General features: G+C 44.4%; 1 protein-coding gene across 2 annotated transcripts in view; it reads left to right on the forward strand.

Annotated features, from left to right (window-relative positions):
• Positions 1 to 12,376, forward strand: part of CDKL1 (cyclin dependent kinase like 1) — a 92,664-nt gene extending 80,288 nt beyond the window's left edge. Inside the window, exons 6-10 of one of the 2 annotated variants that reach the window (XM_069735283.1) lie at positions 1,572 to 1,772; positions 2,769 to 2,851; positions 5,470 to 5,526; positions 9,258 to 9,413; positions 10,421 to 12,376. In XM_069735283.1, coding sequence (XP_069591384.1) covers positions 1,572 to 1,772; positions 2,769 to 2,851; positions 5,470 to 5,526; positions 9,258 to 9,413; positions 10,421 to 10,525 — 602 coding nt within the window. In that variant the 3' untranslated portion in view covers positions 10,526 to 12,376. The remainder of the gene's footprint in view (positions 1 to 1,571; positions 1,773 to 2,768; positions 2,852 to 5,469; positions 5,527 to 9,257; positions 9,414 to 10,420) is intronic. The other variant, XM_069735290.1, reaches the window with a different exon arrangement.
• Positions 12,377 to 17,408: the final 5,032 nt, after the last annotated feature.

Below are 17,408 nucleotides of genomic sequence, written 5' to 3' on the forward strand. Positions count from 1 at the left end.
AAAATGCTTTGATCGCTTTTTATTGCATTTTTTAGGGGAGGTTTGATGGCAGAAAAATGTCAATTCTGGTGCTTTAATTTCCTTTTTATTTACTGTATGGGTTAATTAATTTCTAACTTTAATATATGGGACTTAAAGGGAACCTGTCACCCCCAAAATCGAAGGTGAGCTAAGCCCACCGGCATCAGGGGCTTCTGGAATGCTGTAGATAAGCCCCCGATGTATCCTGAAAGATGAGAAAAAGAGGTTAGATTATACTCACCCAGGGGCGGTCCCGCTGCGGTCCGGTCTGATAGGTGTCGTGTCCGGTCCGGGGCCTCCCATCTTCTTACGATGACGTCCTCTTCTCGTCTTCACGCTGCGGCTCCGGCGCAGGCGTACTTTGTCTGCTCTGTTGAGGCAGAGCGAAGTACTGCAGTGCGCAGGCGCCGGGCCTCTCTGACCTTTCCCAGCGCCTACGGACCGCGACACTCATCAGATTGGACTGCCCCTTGGTGAGTATAATCTAATCTCTTTTTCTCATCTTTCAGGTTACATCGGGGGCTTATCTACAGCATTCCAGAATGCTGTAGAAAAGCCCCTGATGCCGGTGGGCTTAGCTCATCTTCGATTTTGGGGGTGACAGGTTCCCTTTAAATGTACTTGGCAATATTGAATGTTTATTTTTCATGTCTTTTTTTAATGTTGGAAAATGGGAGTGATTCAAACTTTCAGGGTTTATTGTATTATTATTTTAGCGGACTTAAAGTATCACAACAGTATAGCGCTAAAATTACTGTCTCTCATTACAGTCCTATAATGATTATCATGGCCTAGCAACATGGCAATTAAAGAGTCCTATGCACCCAAAGTCATGTCTGGGTTCGAACTTTTTAGTCGGCTTCTGTGTCTGCCGAGCCACAGCAGATACACCTTTTCTCCAGGTGTTTAGTTTCTGTTATCCTTGCTTCAGTCTTTTTAGGGTTACAGGTGTTTTCAGTTACTTATTTATCTGTCCTATCACCTTTCCGGTGTATCATTTATACTTTCCCAATGCTGGTATTTTCGGCTTGTGATAGTCTCATTTGGATGTCCAGCCATGCTGTTGTAGTTTAAGCAAGTCAATGAAAGACCAACTAGGGTTTATCTCTTTGGTGTTTGTTCTTTTCCTGCACCTATCTTCTGTTTTTTTTAAGAACAAACTTTTCCTTCTGTAGGTAATTTTACTCTTTGCTCTGCCATCCTGATTCTTTAGGAGGAACATGAAGTGTTTGACGGCCTTTCAGGTAGTATAGGTCCAAGTTGCCATAGTCTAGTCTGTGGTTAGGGGCTACAAGAAACACTAGGGATTGCGGGGTCAAGACCTTTAGTCTGTACAGAAACCAACAGGGTCAGTTGCAGTTTTTAGTGTGTTACCTATTTTCCCTAGTGAGTTGCTACAGTATCATAACACCAACGCTTTAATTGCCGGTGTCAAAGATTGCTGATGGCATTAGCTCTCAGATGGAGTAACAAAAACCTGGTGACAGATTCTCTTTAAAATGTTCTGCAAGCTTCAGAATGTGAATATGACCCTCTCTTTACACGAATAGCTGGTCCCTGTGACTACTACACAGATTACGTGGCGACAAGATGGTACCGTGCCCCTGAACTTTTGGTAGGAGACACACAATATGGACCTCCGGTGGATGTATGGGCCATTGGCTGTGTTTTTGCTGAGCTTCTTTCTGGAGTTCCACTTTGGCCGGGCAAATCTGATGTGGATCAGCTTTATCTGATCAGGAAAAGTTTAGGTAAGTGGTGTCCATCACCAAATAGACCTCACGTTAAATTTTATACTTAACAGTGGAACGAAAGGGGCGATATCTTAAGTGTATAGGGACCTGCTGCACGCCTTTCTGGGAGGACACCCTATCAAAGCTAGAAGGAAGTGGTAATCAGATTTGGGAGAAATAAAGGACGATAGGTGAAAGTCTATTCTAGAATATGTGCCCAAGATATCCATGAGCGAGCCTGGGAGAATGTCACAGCTGTATATGATCCACAGGGTGTATAGAACCCCTGATATGTTATTTAAAGTAGGGTTGAAGTCTAACTCCGACTGCCCACGGTGCTCGCAATCTCAGGCAGACATACTGCATATGCTTTGGCATCGTCCCAGATTGTCCTTCTTTTGGATCGTAGTGTTAAACCGTATTGGAATGGTGTATAGGTGCATTGTTCCTAGGGACCCACTGACATGCATATTAGGGCACATTGAGGAAATAAAAACAAACAACATGACCAAAATAGCAATTGCGAGATTATTGTTTATTGCCAGAAAATTGATTACAAAATTTTGGATTAGAGAGGAGCGTTCGTCCAGACAGGAATTTATTGCCCAAACGAACTATATAATTCAACTTGAAAGAAGTATTTACACCTAAAGGAATAAACAGGAATAATTCCATAAATGATGGCAGCCATGGTTGGATAGGATTAATTACAGTAACACCTGTATATACTATTGTAGCGTAAAACTCAGTGTAGTGTAATATTGTGGATATTGTTAATAATGGACAAAGTGTTTATTGCACTGGGAAAGGTCTCCATGGGGGGTAAGGGAAGGGGGGATTTACTGTAATATTGTAAAACAAGTATTGTCATGTAATATCTGTCTTAATTTTTGTTATGTTTTATAAAAATTTATCTGAATAAAAGTGGTGTCCATCATGTCTGAGCAGCTATAGTTATATGCACTTGTCCTATGTACTTGTACACATATATCACTGACTTTCCGATTCATGTAGGTGACCTGATCCCTCGACATCAACAAGTTTTTAGCACAAACCAGTTCTTCAGTGGGGTCAGCATACCGGATCCTGAAAATATGGTAAATAAATCAGATACATTGGAAATAATTACTGATTGAATGTGGCCATACACACTAGGAAAAAAGGCATGGTGTTTGGATAGGGTCCTGCCCTGTATATTTTAATATGAAAAATATTTAGAATTGAGAGTCCTCAGTGATTGATACCTTTTAATAACTGAAAAGATGGTAACAAATTGCAAGCTTTCGAGACTACACAGGTCTCTTCATCAGGCAAAGACTAAAAGAAATTCTGAAGAATCACATATTTATGCACAGCATAGCACAGAAAAAAACATGGATAAGACAGGTGACATGAAGCAGAATTACCATGAGTGGTAAACAGTTATGTCCATAAATGTTGGACCAGTTCTTAGATAAGGAATGTTTTATTATCCTCTGATTGGGGTCTGGTTCTGTTGTGATGACCCCTCATAGTCTGAGGGGCAAGTTCCTTAGTTGATGTAAAAAGACATAAATCCATGCGACACATTCATTCCTGCATTAAGACTGTCAAAGGTCGTCATCAGTTTATATTCCCAGACTCTTCTGTCTCTCTGAGATTTGAAGCTACCTTTTAACACCAGTAATTTCATGTCCATAATGTTATGATTTGGGAGACAAAAATGTATTGCCACAGGTAGATCCATTCTTTTTTCTCTTATTGTGTGGCGGTGAGAATTCATTCCTGTTCTAAGCTTTTGCCCTGTCTCCCCCACATACAGACATTTAGTACAAATATTTAAATAAACCACATTAGAAGTGTCACAGCTGAAAGTACCTGGTATCTTGTAGTCCTGATGTGAATTGGGGATCTTTATCTTGTCTGTGGTCATTATAAATGGACAGGTTTTACATTTTTTCTGACTGCAAGGAAAGGTACCTGCAGCTGTTGGAGAGGACAGGGAGCTCTTGACAATGATGCTTCTTAGATTTGGGGGATGCCTATAACACAGTAGTGGGGGGGGGTCTGGAAAAATGGATTGTAATCGGGCATCTTTTTGTAGTAAAGGTTGTAATTTCCATGCAGCTCCCCTTAGCACCTCCAGATTTGGATTGTAGGTAACTACTAGCGGTACTCGCTTATTTTCTTCTTTAGCTTTGTAATGTAGCAGGTGATTCCTTGATATTATGTTGGCTCTTGTAATCTGGTTTTCAGTTGTTCTTGGATGGTAGCCCTGATTCAAAAAGGTCTTTCTGAGGCGATCAAGGTGTTCATCCCTATCCATTGGGTTGGAACATATACGATTGTATCTGATGGCTTGGCTGTAGACAATGGAGTTTTTTATGTTATGGATGGAAACTGTCCCATTTAAGGTATGTTGGACGGTCGATTGGCTTCTGATACAAGGATGTCTCTATTTTACTGTTCCGCAGCTTAATGATGGTGTCCAAAAAGTTAATTTCAGTACAGGAGTAGTTGAGTGTCAAGTTGATGGTAGGATAGAATTGATTAAACTGTTAATGGAACGTCTTTAGCTGTGGTTCAGACTCCGTCCAGACGATTAAAATGTCATCAATGTAGCGGTAGTACGCCAGAGACCTGAAAAAAAAGAATGGATCTACCTGTGGCAATACATTTTTGTCTCCCAAATCATAACATTATGGACATGAAATTACTTGTGTTAAAATGTAGCTTCAAATCTCAGAGAGACAGAAGAGTCTGGGAATATAAACTGATGACGACCTTTGACAGTCTTAATGCATGAATGAATGTGTCGCATGGATTTATGTCTTTTTACATCAACTAAGGAACTTGCCCCTCAGACTATGAGGGGTCATCACAACAACAGAACCAGACCCCAATCAGAGGACAATAAAACATTCCTTATCTAAGAACTGGTCCAACATTTATGGACATAACTGTTTATCACTCATTGTAATTCTGCTTCATGTCACCTGTCTTATCCATGGTTTTTTTTTCTGTGCTGTGTTGTGCATAAATATGTGATTTTTCAGAATTTCTTTTAGTCTCGAAAGATTGCAATTTGTTACCCTCTTTTCAGTTAGCCAATAAAAAGGTATCAACCACTGAGGACTCTCAATTCTAAATATGTTTCTATCTACTGGCTAACACGGTACCAAGTTATATATCCTTCCTGTATTTTAATATGGTAATTTATAAAATGGTCAGAAATCACAGATTGGCTGGTAAATCATTTTGCAGTCTATGTACTGTGGTTCATACATGCTGTAGAAGACAAATGGTCCAACATTTTTAATGGAACTATATTAAAAAAAATGCATTGTAGCCATAAATAATTGCACTTAAAAGGGAATATGTCACCCTCCCCCAGGCATTTTTAACTAAAAGAGCCACCTTGTGCAGCACTAATGCTGCATCGTGTCCAGGTGGCTCTTTTATTTGGGGTCCCTTCCAATGCTGAAATATTCGTTTTTATAATTTGCCCCTCATACCTGTAGTCTGTCCGGGGGGCATGTCTTTTCCCCCCGAACACAAACGCCTCCCAGCCATCCCATGGCTGGCTGTAAGCTCCTCATCTATCCTTTTAATATTTTAATCTTCTAAAACTAAACTTCCAGCAGTCAATATTAGGCTGTACTTACACTGTACAATTTATTTTCTCATTCTAAATAGAGATGCTTTTGATTTACAAGTCCTTCATTTTTATTTGCAGGAGCCTCTGGAACAGAGATTTCCAAATATCTCATCTCACGCCTTACGACTATTGAAGGTAAAAACGACAGATCTCTAACAGAGTGAATTATTGGCTTTATCCGTGCAATGAACCAATGGTTCTAGACATATGTATGGGCACAAAGGTGTGAAAATCAATCATCTGGATGAATCTGCCCACTATTCAAAGTAAATGAGGATTGCCCTCCTGGTTCTATGTATATGTGATTGAAGGGCATTGCTTGCCTACCGACAAGCAGGGCTGCCACTGAGAATTTCAGGGCCCCATACTGGCAAAATTTTCAGGCCCCCTTGAGACTTTGCCCAGGCTCCACCTCCACATCTCGACCCTTCCACAGTCCCACCGTCCACTGTTGGAAAAACTCATCATCTTTACCACGTCCTCACCAATCTGATATTAAGGCCGGGGATCACACTAGTGATGAATATGGACGAGTGCTATGTGATAAAACATCGCATAGCACTTGGACCAGTATTCATCTATGGGGCAGCTCACATCAGCTTTTTTTTTCTCCGCCGTTTTCAACGTGTGAGTGAAATCGCAGCATGCTGCGATTGTCACCGACATTCAGCCGAGTCTCGGCTCACTCGCACTCATATAAGCCTACGGCTTCGAGTGAGACAACGCACATCACTCGGATATCATCCGAGTGATGTGCGATATACACTGGCAATGGAGGAGATGGAGAAATTTATTTCTCTGTCTCCTCCGCAGCTGTGCTCCGATCTTCTCTGAGCACAGACACATGACACTCGATTCCAGCAGCCGAGGGTCATTAGCATATCGCATCCGATGCGCTCACATAGGAAACCATACTCTAGTCTGACCCCAGCCTAACAGTTCCCATCAAACACCAGATCACCTATATAGCTAGCAGCTTTTGCTTTGGCCTAAAGAATTTTTAGGCTGCCACCATGACAAGGTAGACTCTTTTGGCCGGGCCCTATTGTACTCTAACCTATTAAACATTTGTTAAAATATCCAATACTCCTTTTAGGTATAATATATATATATATATATATATATATATATATATATATATATATATATATATATATATATATATATATATATATATATATATATATATATATATATATATATATATATATATATATATAAAAATTTTTAGGGAATGAGTCATTTTTTTAGTATGAAATACCGTCAAACCATGACCAGACCACATATCACCATGGCATAGTGACAGAATACTACCACATACAAGGAAAAAATGCCTCCACACCATATATTACCACCACGTAGTGACTTAATACTAAATACTGAGCATTAATAAAACAAATACAATACTAATGCCATTATACACATGAGCTATGTATATTGTGTCAGTGTACAGACAATACAGTGATCACCAGTGACATTATACACTGGAGCTCTGTATATAGTGTTTAGCGTACAGGTAATACAGTGATCACCAGTCACATTATACACAGGAGCTCTGTATATAGTGTACAGTATATACTGTCAGTGTACAGCTAACACATTGACTCACCAGTGATGCCTCTAGATGAAGTCCTTCATCTTTGCTTTTCTTTTTCATGCAGTGCAGACCGCCATAATTTCTTCCAGCCAGAATGTTGTGAATTCAGATTTTGGGCTCCATATAAAGCTGTGCCATTGCTGCTGCTGCTGCTGCTGCAATAATAAAAAAAAAAAAAGCCATACTCGCCTCTCTTGCTTGCAGCTTCCGGCGTCCCGTCCCGGCGTCTCTCCGCACTGACAGATCAGGCAGAGGGCGCCGCGCACACTATATGCATCATCGCGCCCTCTGACCTGCACAGTCAGTGCGCAGAGACGCCGGGAAGACAGAGCGGCGCCCGGCGGGTGGAACGCGGACAGGTGAATATAAAATACTCACCTAGTCCCGGCGCTCCTGACGCTGCCCCTGCCTGTCACACTGTCTCCAGGTGCCGCAGCTCTTCCTGTCAGCGGTCACTGGCACCGCTCAGAGGAATGAATGTGGCTCCACCCCTACGGGAGTGGAGTACATATTCATTTCTCTAGTGAGCGGTCCCACGTGACCGCTGTACAGGGGAAGAGCTGCGGCACCCGGAGACCGTGGGACGGCAGGGGCAGCGTCAGGAGTGCCGGGACTAGGTGAGTATGCCTCAGCACCCTCTCCCCCTCACCCGCCGACCGTGCCGCCCACCGTGACTTGAGTATAAGCCGAGAGGGGCACTTTCAGCCCAAAAATTTGGGCTGAAAATCTCGGCTTATACTCGAGTATATACGGTAGTTACCTAGAGCACTGCTTCCAGAGCACATCACCCACTTCTTTCCTGTCTTCTACACTACACAGCTGAATACAGACATGCACCAACCATTAATATATAATTAGGTATTATACAATCCACCATTCCAAATATAAATTATAATCCAGCACTGCGCCCCCACTAACTATAAATAGCCATTTTCCCCACCTAATATATACATTAATTAGCCAATGTACTCTTTCCCCCAATTCATTACCAGTCACTGCTTCCTTAACGACCCCACTGTGCCTCCCGCTCCACCGATTCATTATATTTACATGCCCCTTCCGCCCCAATTCATTGTCATGTCTTCTCTCTCTCCTACCTCCACCCTCTATTCATTATCAACTGCTCTCCCCCCACATTCAAAATATCATTTACTTCCACCACCCTCAAAATTCATCATTATTTGCTCTCACCCAGGTCATTTGCTCTCCCCATCCCCCACCTTCAATTCAATTGCTGTCCCTCACCCTCAATTCATCATTTGCAGTCCAACATCGGCCCCTCACTTCGTTTGCTCTCTTCCTCCCCCTCACTTCATTTGCAGTCCCCTCCCTCATATCATCATTTGCAGCCCCCCTTCATTCATTTGCAGCCCCCTTCATTCATTTGCAGCCCCCTTTCCATCATGTGCAGCCCCACTTCAATCATGTGCAGCCCCCCTTCATCATGTGCAGTGCCCCCTCATTCCCTCCTCACCCATTTAATTCATTTTATAAAGAAAAAAAAAAGTTTTACATACTTTCCTCATAAGCGATCCCCAGCAGGCGTAGCTCCGCTTCTGGTCACAATATCCTCATACATGTCGGTGCATATGCGATGACGTTATCACGTATGCGCCGACACATGACCAGAAGTCCAGAGAGGGAGGAGGGAGTCGAAGTTGCGCCTCCGTCAAGGTAAGACGGCCGTGCACAGCTCTGAGAAATCTCCCAGGCTCCTGCACCGACGTGTGCGCTGCAGGCCCACAGTGCATTAGTGCAAGATGGGGCCCGGTGAGCAGAAGCACAAGAGGCGGGCCCCTGTGTCCCCGCAGTGTGCCACTGCTCATTGGGCCCCATACAGTAGTAAGGGCAGTAATGCCCTGATGGCGGCCCTGCTGACAAGTACTGGCCTCAGAGGGTGAGGTATTGCTCGCTACTGTGGGCAGCGATTGGCTACAGCTTTTGGCCTCAGAGGGTGATGTGTTGGTCACTACTGTGGGCAGTGACTGGCTACAGCGGTCACATGCCAGTCATAGTATGGAAAGTGCTGTAGAATCCAGGCAGTGTCTGACCAGAATCGATGGAGGATTGGTAAGGTGAGTATTATCTATAGGATTATTTTGAAGCATTCTGAGTGATAAAAAAAAATGATCGAAGTCTGCACACCTCCTGCAAGCTCATGGCTTATGATGGCACTAATGCTGCTGCTTTTCTGGGAAAATGGTTGTTGTAGACAAGTGTGATCCAGACAGATGTAGCACTCCCTCCTCACCTGTATCTGCACACACAGGGCTGCCTGCACATGGACCCCTCCGAGAGGCTCACGTGTCAGCAACTTATAGAACACCCCTACTTTGACAGCATTCGAAAGGAGGCCGATGCTGCAAAAGATCCAGAAAGAGTCAGCAGAAAACAGACCAGACTCCATAGAAAGTATTTCCCTGGGGTATGTACATTATCCTGGATAACCCTTTAGATTTTAAGCTCTTGTAACCAGACTTTCCCTTTTAATAATGTCCAGATAACAATTAGACCAAAAACAAGTTCATCGGCCACTTTACTAATCTGCGGTCACTGGACGTGAGCCCTGAGAATTGCTTCTTACCTCCCGGCATCCACAACTCTTCTTTTGATTAAGAGACCCGAAATAAAATGGCGGTCAGTTAGAAAGCAGCACTTACAAAAAGTATCAGGCTATGTGCACACGTTGCGGATTCTCTGCGGATCGCAGTGTTTTTTTCGGTGCAGAAACGCTGCAGATCCGCAATTGATTTAAAGTACAATGTAAATCAATGAGAAAAAAAAATGCTGTGCACGATTTGCGGAAAATCCGCTGCGGAAACACTGCTGTTTAAAAGAAGTAGCATGTCACTTCTTTTTTGTGAATCTGCAGCGTTTTTGTACCCATTCCATTATAGAAAACAGCAGGGGTAAAAAACGCAGCAAATCCGCAAGAAAACCACAGCAAAAACGCACAAAGGCTGCGGAACCGCATAAAAAACGCGACAAATCCCAGAAATTCCTAAGAATAATCCGCAACGTGTGCACATAGCCTCAGACCCCAAACGATTCTTTGTCATTGTCCTCCCCATTTTTAAAAAGATTTTTTTAATTGTTCATAATAATGAAATAATACAAAGTTACTATTGTATTACTTAGCTGCATTAGCTTCCTTTATCGTTTGGGCTCTCTTCTTTTCATTAGCCAGCCTGGCGCCGATTCACATGTGCTTCACTCCCCAACGATGATGTTGTGCCAGATCTGATGCCGGCAAGTATGAGGCTGGTCTCAGGGTTCCTGTCCGGCAACTCCAGATTACTGACGCGGCCAATTTATCTGGTTGTGCAAATCAATTTGCACCAATTCTAACAAAGTTTATTAATTGTAAATACTTTGCTGTACTTACGTGACTGATCCCGAAGCTTCCTACTGCTATTTTCCTTCTCTTCACAGCTCCAGCACCTGCCGCAGCTAACCAACAGTAATCTCCTGCCAGCGCTGGAGAGCAAGAAATACTACAACACCAGAAAGTTCAACTATCGCTTCCCCAACATATAATCAGGGGAAAGAGACTTGTTAAATATTTATTATTCCTGGAACAAAGCATGAGGAACTTGTGGGGGAAAATCAGACGTGGCACGTATTCCGGTAACCAGCAGGCACGGCTTCTCACTTATTCATAGAATCTGGCCGTTAAAATGCTAATAAACTGCACATTGGCAGAGTGTCCTGCAGCAGAGGGCACGGCTGATCGTATCTCACAATATCAGGCAGTGAACGGGCTGTATTCAGCGCTACTGCATAGTGTATTACTTTATAGCATCATATACCAGTAGTTAATCAAGCACTTGGCAGCTATTTCTTCGGTCCTTGCAGTATGCGGTCTATAAGTAGTGAACCGATTTTCCTGCTATCTATGTGGGTCAAATATACTATTGCCACAGCCAACCCCACCTGCCCTTCTGGGCACATACCTATACATTCATCTATACACACCGCAAGGGCTCCATTTATCAGACATGATGCCTTAATATGTGCCTGATAGCAATGAGTCCATCTGTCAACTGATTTACATCTTCGGATGGGTGACTGACCATATTGCTTGTGCATGGTAATGTAAGAATAATGATGTCACAGGCCATTGAATCTCTTTGCTTATTGGGCCAGTTTCATATGTCCAATATTTGGGCCATGGGTCTTGTGACCAAAACGCAACAACCTCACATTCCTATGGGCCTGTAGAGAGAAAGTCAGGAGACCCGTATTAGTGCTTGGACCATGAGTGTCAGATGTGTGATACTGGAAGATTAGAGGGGAAGTCGCGGTGCTGTGAACTCTGGATCTCTCCAATATGTGTCAAACTACTGGACAAGATAAAGATGCTGCAGACCCTTTTACGAAAAGCAATCTAATTATTATCAATTTCAAAGTAGTGCTATTTTTTTGTTTGAATGAAATGATTACTTGTACACCACTAAGCTATGGCATCACTTCTTGATTGATGGGGCTCCCACCTCTGCGGAAGCCAGCTGTGTATAGAAATGCAGCAAGGCACCTTTGTATAACTGGGCCTTTGCTACAATGCTCTTTTCAGCTCGCCTGGGGTTGTGCTGGAAAAACTAACATAGTAACATAGTTAGCAAGGCCGAAAAAAGACATTTGTCCATCCAGTTCAGCCTATATTCCTCAGAATAAATCCCCCGATCTACGTCCTTCTAAAGAACCTAATAACTGTAAGATACAATATTGTTGCGCTCCAGGATGACAAACAGGCCTCGCTAAGGCTGGGTTCACACTGCGTTTATATGAAACGTTAGACAGACCACGTTACACCGCGGCATAAACGCGGTGTAACATAGGAATTAATGGCGGCCTTAATGGACTATGTCGGACGCATCTCTAGCGCATGCCCACAATCTAAATAACAAATCTGTCCAATAGAGGATTCACCGTGTTGGATTTTTTTGGACAGTCCTCTACTGATCCACCATTTATGACAATGGTGCTCACCCTGTGACTGAGATGGTGACAGTGGGGTTAATACAGCCGTTCTGAGCGCCAGATTACCCGTGTAACGAACATGTCTGATCCTCCAGCTTTCTGAAAATCCGCTTTAATCTGCCATGATCTGACCTTGACTTGTTGGCATTATGTTATCCAGAGGCAATTTTGATCATTCATTAAAGGATTACATCTGACCGTGTTACAAAAGCATAGAACAAATTATGGACGCACATAGGGTTGTATTGTAATTTTTTTATAGTTATGTATATTACCAGAATAATGACGATGGTCCGCACATTAGGGACATGATATACATATATGTAAATGTGAACACTGTATGCACAAACCTGATTATATTTTTACTTGGACGATTGTGTTAATAAACTGTACTTGATCCATACAGCACCTGTCAAACATATCTTTTATCAAACTTGTTAGGTACTCCTGTAGATCCAGCACACAGGACAGAAAATCCCCTAGATGTTATGATCTTTGTAGATATCATGTTGTCTTCTTCTAAAGAATATCTTGGGATTTCTTACATTTTGCTATCTTAGGATCTTTTTATTTTTTTACACATTCGACTATACATTGTGTGCAGAATTATTAGGCAAGTTGTATTTTGATCACATTATACTTTTTATACATGTTTTCCTACTCCAAGCTGTTCAGGCTTGAGAGCCAACTACCAATTAAGTAAATCAGGTGATGTGCATCTCTGTAATGAGGAGGGGTGTTGTCTAATGACATCAAAACCCTATATAAGGTGTGCTTAATTATTAGGCAACTTCCTTTCCTTTGGCAAAATGGGTCAGAAGAGAGATTTGATGGGCTCTGAAAAGTCCAAAATTGTGAGATGTCTTGCCGAGGGATGCAGCAGTCTTGAAAGTGCCAAACTTTTGAAGCGAGATCACCGAACAATCAAGCGTTTCATGGCAAATAGCCAACAGTGTCGCAAGAAGCGTGTTGGGCAAAAAAGGCGCAAAATAACTGCCCATAAATTGAGGAAAATCAAGCGTGACGCTGCCAAGGTGCCATTTGCCACCAGTTTTGCCATATTTTAGAGCTGCAACGTTACTGGAGTAACAAAAAGCACAAGGTGTGCAATACTCAGGGACATGGGCAGGGTAAGGAAGGCTGAAAAACGACCACCTTTGAACAAGAAACGTAAGATAAAGCGTCAAGACTGGGCCAAGAAATATCTTAAGACTGACTTTTCAAAGGTTTTATGAACTAATGAAATGAGAGTGACTCTTGATGGGCCAGATTGATGAGCCAGAGGCTGGATCAGTAAAGGGCAGAGAGCTCCACTCTGACTCAGACGCCATCAAGGTGGAGGTGGGGTACTGGTATGGGCTGGTATCAAAGATGAACTTGTGGGACCTTTTCGGGTTGAGGATGGAGTGAAGCTCAACTCCCAGACCTACTGCCAGTTCCTGGAAGGCAACTTCTTCAAGCAGTGGTACAGGAAGAAGTCGGTATCGTTCAAGAAAAACATGACTTTCATGCAGGACAATGCTCCATCACATGCCTCCAACTACTCCACAGCGTAGCTGGCCAGTAAAGGTCTCAAAGAAGAAAAATTAATGACATGGCCCCCTTGTTCACCTGATCTGAACCCCATAGAGAACGTGTGATCCCTCATAAAATGTGAGATCTACAGGAAGGGAAAACAGTACACCTCTCGGAACAGTGTCTGGGAGGCTGTGGTGGCTACTGCACGCAATGTTCATCGTAAACAGAACAAGCAACTGACAGAATCTATGGATGGAAGGCTGCTGAGTGTCATCATAAAGAAAGGTGGCTATATTGGTCTCTAATTTTTTGGGATTTAGTTTTTGCATGTCAGAAATGTTTATTTCTAAATTTTGTGCAGTTATATTGGTTTACCTGGTGAAAATAAACAAGTGAGATGGGAACATATTTGGTTTTTATTAAGTTGCCTAATAATTCTGCACAGTTATAGTTACCTGCACAAACAGATATCATCCTAAGATAGCCAAATCCAAAAAACCCCACTCCAACTTCCAAAAATATTAAGCTTTGATATTTGAGTCTTTTGGGTTGATTGAGAGCATAGTTGCTAAAATACAACTTGCCTAATAATTCTGCACACAGTGTATGTTGGAAAAGCTTCTCATGCACACACAATGTCGCCATAGCCTCCATGAGCATTTATGCTCCACAGAAGCATAAAATGAATTGTGAACACATTCTTACAATGTAAAAGTACCGTTACACTAAACGATTTACCAACGATCACGACCAGCGATACGACCTGGCCGTGATCGTTGGTAAGTCGTTGTGTGGTCGCTGGGGAGCTGTCACACAGACAGCTCTCTCCAGCGACCAACGATCCGGGGAACAACTTCGGCATCGTTGAAACTGTCTTCAACGATGCTGAAGTCTCCGGGTAACCAGGGTAAACATCGGGTTACTAAGTGCAGGGCCGCGCTTAATAACCCGATATTTACCCTGGTTACCATTGTAAAAGTTAAAAAAAAAAAAAAAACAGTACATACTCACATTCTTGTCACGTCCCCCAGCATCAGCTTCCCTGCACTGTGTAAGCGCCGGCCGTAAAGCAGAGCGGTGACATCACCGCTGTGCTCTGCTTTACGGCCGGCTGGCACTGACACAGTGCAGGGAAGCTGACGCCGAGGGACGTGACAGGAATGTGAGTATGTACTGTTTTTTTACTTTTACAATGGTAACCAGGGTAAATATCGGGTTACTAAGCGTGGCCCTACCAGTGAACACATCGCTGGATCGGCGTCACACACGCCGATTCAGCGATGACAGCGGGGTGATCAGCGACCCAACAATCTCCCAGCAGGGGCCTGATCGTTGGTTGCTGTCACGCATAACGATTTAGTTAACTATATCGTTGCTACGTCACAAAAAGCAACGATATCGTTAACGATTTCGTTATGTGTGAAGGTACCTTAACTGTCCTAAGTGATATACCATAACAATTAAAAGACTCTTTCACAAAATGTATGCTTCCTAATCTGAGGGCAGCATGAAATAGTGGTGGAAACCCATCATCAGATGCCATACGCTAATGGGACCCGGCCTTACTGGGCTATTCAATGTAGTTTTATGTGGTAGTCAATGGTTTGTTGTTTTTTTTTTAACAATACATGGGAGGTGGTGGTGGGAGACGGCAGTGTGGGATGTAGGGGATTGGCAGGCACGGTACCGCATAGGGAATGTGCCTCGGACTGCGGAGCCCCTTATGGAAAAAGCTAATAGGAAACACCGTGCAGTGCCTATTCCCCCCTCACACTACTCCCCCAGGTGATGCACTAATTGGGACGCCCAGCTGACCAACGGGAAGAGAGAGGAAGAAGTGTCCGGCCACACCCACAAGGGTTAAATGCAGGTGCCGGGGTCAGTTCCTTCCTCTTTCTCCCCGGCTGACCCTCTGGAAGCAATTGTCCCGGATATCCTGACTACCATGTCTGATCCTATGTTCGAGGCCATACAGCAGAGAGCTGCACAGGAAGGTGAGCAATGGTTGCGATCTCTTATTTCTGGCCTGGGTTCTCACCTTCCTGTGCCCTCTCCTCACCCCCTAGCCTCCCCGTCGTCCCCCAGGGCTCCGTCCTCCCATACACTCTCCCATGGGGCCTCCTCCTCTCCTGCCGCCCCAGGGCTGCCAATCCCCCCTTCCCTGCCCGTGGGATCGCCCCCATCCACTGCAAATGCCGGGGTCAACTCACCCAAACCCGGTCCACCGGGGCTCACGTTCTCAGCACCTGGCGCTCCTGTCCACGATGGTGCAGATGCAGCGCGCATACGTATCACCACAGATCCCAGTCCGCTAGATGGCGCTCAACATCCACATCGGGACGGTCTGACAGTTCCGAGTGCCGTGATAGGCGGTACCGTAGAAGGCGGCAGTCACCCAAAGGATCCATCAGCAGGGCTGAAGCGACATCAACAGCGGTAATTCTCAGCCACACGTCAACAGGGCTGGAGCGACACCAACAGCGGTAACCGCTCAACCACACATCAACAGGGCTGGAGTGACACCTTCAGCAGTAACTGCTCAGCCACATGATGAGCTATCACCGTCATGTGCCCCAGCCTCGGCTACCGGCAGGGGATACACACCCTCATGTCCCCGGGCTACCAGCCAACATCAACAATGTACCACCACATCCGAAGACGGAAGAGTCACTCTTGCCCCGGCACACGGCTGTCTACAGCCACGTGCGGTGGCTTTGGGTACCGGCCAGGGAACCACATCTCCACCTCCCTGGGCTTCCTGCCAACAAGTTGTCGCTATGACGGGAGTCGGAGTACCTCCACCACCGGGAGACACTCGGCCTGCGTCACACAGCGGTAAGAGCTCTGAATTCGGCGATCACCATGCAATACACATCACAGGGGAAGGAGAATTAGCATTCACTATCAGGGTGCTGGTCCACCAGCTGACTCGCGGACCAACTGACACAAGTACAGCTCAATCAGCTAGCCTTCACAAAGACGCTTTTTTTCTGCGGAATTAGCCCCCTAGGTACACACGTAGATCCAGAGATAAAACAGAAAATATGTGATAACGATTACATGGATATATGGTCGCTATTATCAGAAGACCAACAATCCATAGATAAGGAGCGGCGGGCAGGATACGAAAGAAACAGACCAAAGATCGCCCAAACCATGAACAACTGGCTTCAGGCCTTTGCAGTCTTAGGATGCATTATGGGTCAAAAACATCCGGAACACTGTTCTGAGCTATTCATGTACCAGGACCTAGTATATAACTCATATAAGTCTCACGGCGGGTCAGCGTGGAGGCGGTACGATGAAGAATTCCGCAGGCGGCTTGCCATGCAACCCGACCTAGGCTGGGGCGTTAAAGTGACGGAAGTTTGGTTGCGTCTTATGCTATCTCAAAAACAACCCCCCTTTTCGTCGTCGGCCACTAATTACCCAGCCACCGCAGGCCAAAATTCAGTGGTCGTACGGAGACCTGCTTGCTGTATAATGAGGGGTACTGCCGCTTCCATGGTTCCTGTAGATATAAAGACGACTGCTCCGCCTGCGGTGGCGGACACACCGCAGCGAGATGTACGTGCCAAGCACCTGCAAAGCATAACCCCGGTGAACGTTACCGCAATGGGCCCTTGGCTAATCTTCTACCCCAATAAAGAGGCGGAGCAGCAGCTCGATCACGGGTTCAAATTCGGTTTCTTTATCCCCTTTAACTTTAGTCGCACAACGAAATCGGCAAATAATCTTAAATCCGCTCGTGAATTTCCCGAGATCCTACGGGAAAAAATTCAAAAAGAGGTAGAACTAGGCAGGATGGCAGGCCCATTTACTTCGCTGCCATTCAGTAATTTTAGAATCTCACCCCTGGGCATCGTCCCTAAAAAAGAACTGGGAAAATATCGGTTAATCCATCACCTCTCATACCCTAAAG

This window comes from Ranitomeya imitator, chromosome 1 (genome assembly GCF_032444005.1).
Source record: "Ranitomeya imitator isolate aRanImi1 chromosome 1, aRanImi1.pri, whole genome shotgun sequence".
Lineage (NCBI taxonomy): Eukaryota > Metazoa > Chordata > Amphibia > Anura > Dendrobatidae > Ranitomeya > Ranitomeya imitator.